The 5930-nt window shown below is 58.4% G+C and overlaps 2 protein-coding genes across 5 annotated transcripts in view; one reads left to right on the top strand and one right to left on the bottom strand.

Annotated features, from left to right (window-relative positions):
* Window positions 1–1962, top strand: part of ILVBL (ilvB (bacterial acetolactate synthase)-like) — a 10944-nt gene extending 8982 nt beyond the window's left edge. For all 4 annotated transcript variants that reach the window (XM_006759223.2, XM_006759222.2, XM_006759225.2 and 1 more), the window contains exons 11-16: window positions 468–582; window positions 669–838; window positions 915–985; window positions 1065–1136; window positions 1292–1397; window positions 1513–1962. In XM_006759223.2, the coding sequence (XP_006759286.1) occupies window positions 468–582; window positions 669–838; window positions 915–985; window positions 1065–1136; window positions 1292–1397; window positions 1513–1691 (713 nt within the window). In that variant the 3' untranslated portion in view covers window positions 1692–1962. The remainder of the gene's footprint in view (window positions 1–467; window positions 583–668; window positions 839–914; window positions 986–1064; window positions 1137–1291; window positions 1398–1512) is intronic.
* Window positions 1962–5930, bottom strand: part of SYDE1 (synapse defective 1, Rho GTPase, homolog 1 (C. elegans)) — a gene marked incomplete at its 5' end in the record, with an annotated part of 4744 nt that continues 775 nt past the window's right edge. Inside the window, 6 exons of the mRNA XM_015560958.1 lie at window positions 1962–3298; window positions 3551–3776; window positions 4284–4444; window positions 4654–4780; window positions 5437–5651; window positions 5818–5928. Coding sequence (XP_015416444.1) covers window positions 2901–3298; window positions 3551–3776; window positions 4284–4444; window positions 4654–4780; window positions 5437–5651; window positions 5818–5928 — 1238 coding nt within the window. The remainder of the gene's footprint in view (window positions 3299–3550; window positions 3777–4283; window positions 4445–4653; window positions 4781–5436; window positions 5652–5817; window positions 5929–5930) is intronic.

Genomic DNA, 5930 nt, shown 5'->3' with positions numbered 1-5930 from the left:
GAAAGAGAAACTCAACTTCTCTGAGCCTCGAGGTGATTATTTCCTAATGCAGATGATGAAAAGTGCATCATCACCAGCTCGTATATTCGCTCACAAGCACTCTGTGTGCCTGGCTTGTAGAGAGGTACTTGGCAGATGGAGGTGTTTTTAGCGATATCTTTCAGAGGAAGAACTGATAGGACCTAATCTGGGGTGTCATGGGGAGGCTGGCGAACAGGTTGGCTTGGGTTTCTAACCCACTCTGTCCTCCCTAAACCTTGTTTCTCCAGCCTTGCCCTCCCTCTCACCCTGGCTGCCCTAACCTGGTTCCCAGGATGTTTTTCCTGATTTGCTCAAGGAGCGCCCCTGGCCTGCCTCCTTGCCTCCTGTTCCAAGGCTCCTGTTGGCTTCCTGTTGGCTTGGGCCTCGTGTGCTGAAAGGGCAGAAGGAGGCCGCCTCTCTGCAGCTGTGCCCTCTTCCTTCCCCAGGAGACGTGGGCTCCTTTGTGTTGAAGCTGGTGGAGGGTCTTCAGGGCCAGACATGGGCCTCAGATTGGGCAGAGGAGCTTCGGCAAGCCGACCAGCAGAAGGAGAAGTCCTTTCGGTGGGGGCTGGTGGACATGGAGGGTGGTGGTAGGTTCCCAGCAAGGTCTGCTGCTGGTCCTGCTGACCTGCACTGGTCCATTGCAGGGAGAAGGCGATGATGCCTGTATCCCAACACCTGAACCCGGTGCGGGTGCTGCAGCTGGTGGAAGAAACTTTGCCTGACAATTCGATTCTGGTGGTAGATGGCGGGGACTTTGTGGGCACTGCCGCCCACCTGGTGCAGCCCCGTGGCCCCCTGTGCTGGCTCGATCCTGGTAAGGAAGGGCCTACGCCTGGGGCAGCTTGGACCGTCCAGTCCCCTTCACACCCACATGCTCTTGGTTCTCCTAGGGGCCTTCGGGACTCTGGGGGTTGGTGCAGGATTTGCACTTGGGGCCAAACTGTGCCGGCCAGATGCTGAGGTGAGTTAGAGCCTGGAGGCAGGTGGCTTGCTGCTTTTTGGGCCATGAACAACCCCAACTATGTCCTGTCCCACCTCAGGTCTGGTGCCTGTTTGGGGATGGAGCTTTTGGGTACAGCCTCATCGAATTTGACACCTTTGTCAGACACAAGGTAACCGGCCGCCCCAGGTGAAGCCTAGGTTCTGGGAGATGTCATCAGAGTGGGCTGGGCTGGGGAGGGGGTTGCTTCTGCCTGGCGGAGGTCCTCTGGCTGGCCAAGGCTAGGGGGACTGAATATTGTGACTTGGCCTCATCCTCTCCCTGCAGATCCCAGTGATGGCCTTGATAGGGAATGATGCTGGCTGGACCCAGATTTCTCGGGAGCAGGTGCCCTCTTTGGGCAGCAATGTGGCCTGTGGCCTGGCCTACACTGGTGAGGGGCCTGGCATGGGGGAGGCTGTCCCTGGCTCGGCTGGGTGTGTCTCTCTTGGGCTGGCTGTATGGTGGGCTGGGTCCCTGCCACCATCTGACTTGATCTCCCTTTTTAGATTATCACAAAGCAGCCATGGGTCTGGGGGCCCAGGGCTTGCTGCTCTCGCGGGAGAATGAGGATCAGGTGGTTAAGGTGCTTCGTGATGCCCAGCAGCATTGCCGAGATGGCCATCCAGTCGTCGTCAATATCCTCATTGGGAGGACAGACTTCCGGGATGGCTCCATTGCTGTGTAGGGCCTCGTGGGTGCCTTCCTACCCCTGGACTACTTAGCTGGTCTGGAGTCTCTTCCTTGCCTGCTCTGGGCTATCCCGTGGGGCTCAGTGACCCTATAACCCTCCCTGAGGCCAGGGAGGGGCTGGAGGGGTCAGGGTTCAGAGAGGCTCCCTGGAAGCACAGGAGAGCTCTGGGGCCTTTTTCTTTGTGGTCCCAATTGTGCCCTTCCTCTTTTTTACACACGGAATAAACCACCCCTGGTCCACGTGGGCCCAAGTACTCATCCCAGAACCTGTGCATATTGATTTATTGTTCACAAAGATGGAAGTGAGGGGAAGAGGGGGGTAGACGGACGGGGACCCTACTCTCCCACTGGGCACCAGTACTGGGGATTTCAGGGTACTCAGCACTGTGAACCCTTCCCCGCTCTGTGGTCCCTGAAAGAGCCCCACACGTCTGCTCCAGACGTGTCCATGCACTCGCATCCTCACACGCAGACACACACACACAGAGGCAATAAATATGTTCCGTACCAAAGTGCCCCAGCCTGACACTTCAGGTGGGGCCCCTCCAAAAGGGAGGTCTTATAAGTGCTCAGTTTCTTCAAGGACGCTGAGGAAGAATTGGGGAGGGGAAGGGCCAAACTCTACGATCTCAATGTGCTGGTTTGAGGCAATTGTGGGGTTTTCCCTGGGAGAGAGTGGGGAAACCTACTGTATTTTTATAAGCCCAGGCTACCCCATATCCAGCTGGAGCCCAGGTAGGGGCTGCTCTTGACCCCACCCCAAACCTCCTCACAGTCCTTGGGCCCTCCCAAAGGGAGGGAGAAGCAGAGTGCAATGCTCAAAGCTAATACTGATTTGGTTGGCAGCAGCAAGAGGATTGACTGGGGGGTGTCTCACCATCCCAGGGTGATGCTCACATTAACTGGAGTTGCCCGGGCCAAGGGGAGGCAAGAGAGGCCAGCCCAGCAAGGGGGAGATGCTCTTGGTCCTCTGAAAAGATGGCCACAACAGCTGGTCCCCAAATCTCCAGTCCCTGGCCTTTGCAACCAGTACCCAAATAATTTAGCACTGGAAATGAGAAATTAAATCTCAGCATCTGCTGGCTGGTCGCCAGCCATCCGGAGCTAGGCCTGAAAGACAGGTTTGGTCCCTTTCTATCTTTAGGGCACTGTCTCAGCAACCAGGAGCCCGGCCCTTGGTATCCGGGGTCCCGCCCCGCCCGGCTCAGAGGCACACATTGATCTGCTTGGAAAGCTCTCTCTCTAGGTCCAGGATGAGGGCATCAAAGTCTTTGAGGTTCAGGTGCGGGTTGAAGGGCGCTTCGAAGTCATCCTCGAAGTCTGCGGCGCCTGTAGGCTCCCCTGCCTCCTCGTCTTCGCTGTCGCTGCCCGTCACGTGGTCATAGTCGGGCCCGGAAAGGAAGTCCCGCCCACAGGGCAAAAAGTCCCTCCCACAAACGCTCCAGTCGCCGGCGTAGCGGTTACTCGGAGGGCTCTCGGGGCCGCCCCGACCGCGAGGCCGAGTCACTACTTCAGGAGCCGCCAGCGGCAAGTGCAGCGGCGGCTGTTGTTTGGGCTGCAAGTACGGGTCGAGGTCCGTAGCCTCTGGGGACCTGCGGGGATCTGCAGAGGGAGAGGGCGGGCTTGTGATGACAGGACATAGAGGCGGCAACCGGGTCTCTGATTGGCTGTTTAGGTAACCAGCCAGATCACGATATCTCTGATTGACATGTTGAAAAGCAGCGTCAAGTCTGGTTTGGCTGGATATGAACTGGTTGCTGAGGCAACCAGGCACTGGTTTACTCTGATGAGGAGGCGTGGCTTACTTGAAGCCTGAGAATCTGATTGGCTGCCTGGGGGGGGGGGCGGACTCACCTGGCCAGGCCTGCAGCAGGTAGTGCAGAACTTCGATGTGTCGCTTGAAGTCCACTGTGTTGGCAAGGCCCGGGCCAGAGCTGCGGCTGCGGGGCCTGCCGGGGTCCTGGCGCGCGGGCAGCAGCACGGGGCCGAAGCACACAGCCAGGTTCTGCGCGGTCATGCGGTTGTGGGTGTGGAAGGAAGAGACGAGACGCAGGTGGTCCAGGAGAAGCGTCAGCGTGGCCTGAGGAAAGGGTTGGGAGGGCATGAGGGAGACTAAGGCGGCTTGGAATGGGAAAACTGAGGTTCCAGGTCTCACAGCTGGGAGGTGACAGCTAAGACTTAACCATCAGGTATTAGTATTATGATTCCATTTTGCTGGAGGGGAGACCAAAGGCCACAGCTTTGGAATGACAGCTTGGACTTGAACCCATTTCTCTGTTGGTGTGGCAGGGTTGATATTAATCCCATTTTATAGATGAGGGTATTGAGGCACAAAGAGGGTTTGGACTTGTCCAGGATCCTACAGCCAGGAACTCCCTTGTGCATTTTTGATATATCCTGCCTGTGCAGTCTTGGGTAACTCACTCAACTGCTTTGGACCCTGCTTTCCACTTTTATGAAGAGGGGATCCCAATAGCACCTACTTAATGATGCCTCACGCTCGTGGCCATTATGGCCCAGGCATGGGTGAAACGTTCTACTGTCAGCCCACTCCCTGTCCTACCCACCCCACCCATGCCCAACTCACCCTCTCGACATCTGGCAGGCAGCTGAGGAGCCCACGGGTACCCTCAGTGCTGGGGGGAGCCCTGCTCGGGGGCCCTCGGGCCATGGCTTCCAGCACCACTTGATAGAGGGGCTGGGTGATGAGTGGGGTGGGCAACTCTCGAAGATAATCCTTGAGGATGCCTGTGAACACAGGGCCCACTCTGGTCAGGGCAAGCCTGGCTTCTGGAGGGATCAGCTGGGGCTGAGAGGAGGGAAGAGGAGGAGGACAGGTGCAGGAAGGCGAAAACAAGGCCATTACAGAAGAGGTGAGGTCCCAGAGGGGCCACAGGGACTGCCATGAGGTGAGGGTGGAATGAGGAGCGGGCAGGGGAGGGAAGAGGCATGCTGACCAGTGATAACATTGATATCGGGGTACAGGTCCTCTGAGAGGCAGACTGCTGCACTGTCCCGCTCAAAGGCGTCCCGAAGCTCTTTCTTCACAGCTGCTGAGCCGCATAGACGGTACAGCCCCACCACCTAGGTGTGGGAGCAGAGAGGGGATGTCTTCTTGCTGGGGCTACAGATTGATCAGGGCTCGGTGGGGTGGGGTCTGGAGTTCTGGGCCAGGGTAGCAGTAGGCTGAGAAGTTGGGGGCTAGCTGTAGCCTCATTGGCTGCCTTCTTGCTCCTCTGACACCTGTCATGGGGTCCCTGCCTGGCTGCCTGGTCAGCTGGATCTGTAAATCCTCTGCTTGTATCACTTGTCCTGGTACCCACATCCTTTGGCTCAGGAACCTCTGACTCCTCCTCTTCAGTTCACTTGTCATCTCCTCTAGGATGCCTTCCCTGACTTCCCAGCAGGTGAGGTCCTGCTCTGGGCTTTCCCAGCTTCTTCAGTCTTATCCCAGCCACAGTTTTATATTTGCACGTTATTATTGGAGTCATGTCTTTTCGTCCGGAGACTCTGAGCTCCAGAAGGGCTGGGATCCGGTGTCACTAATTGGGTGGATGACCCATAGGTTTGGGGCTGAGTGCCATGGTCTAGGGGGGCCTCCTGCCCTTGTCTAGGCTGGGATTGGAGCCAGGAGTATCCCAGGCAGGGTCGGGAGGAAGTCCTTGCCTCAGTATATTGGGGGTCCTGGGGAATGGGTCTGAGGTCTGGGGGCTAGTTGGAGTGTGGGATGAGGGCCTCACCCGCAGCCCTCGGCGCTCGATCTGCCCCACACACTTCTGAATGATCAGCGGCACCTGGCCCGGGGGCTGCTCCCTCTCCACCAGCAGCCGCAGGGGCAGCCCGAAGACACGGGGCTCAGCTGTGTGGGGTGCTTCCCGCTGCTCCGTCAGGGCCAGCTTGGCATACAGCAGCCCCTGAGGCTCCAGGCGCACAGCCAGCTGCTGGGCTTGGCACCCTAAAGACACAAGGGGACTTAAGTGGGGTCTGCCCTCACAGGCTCCTGTGCCCTGGCCTCCTACTCCAAGCCACACCCCCACCCTGGGCTTAGTGCGCGGGGCACTCTGGGGGAAGTGCTGAACCCTGTACCCCACCGATCTCCCCACTACAGCCAGGCATCCTACCTCGGAAAACCGTGGGCAGCAGCACGGTGCCCTGGGCGCAGGGCCGGTGCCTCCGCACACAAGGGTCCCACACCAGCACCAGGGCTCGCAGCAGCCGGGCAGCCTCGAGTTCC

The sequence above is a fragment of the Myotis davidii genome, unplaced genomic scaffold (genome assembly GCF_000327345.1).
Source record: "Myotis davidii unplaced genomic scaffold, ASM32734v1 scaffold56, whole genome shotgun sequence".
Classification (NCBI taxonomy): Eukaryota; Metazoa; Chordata; class Mammalia; order Chiroptera; family Vespertilionidae; genus Myotis; species Myotis davidii.
This window is presented reverse-complemented; position numbering and strand designations above follow the sequence as displayed.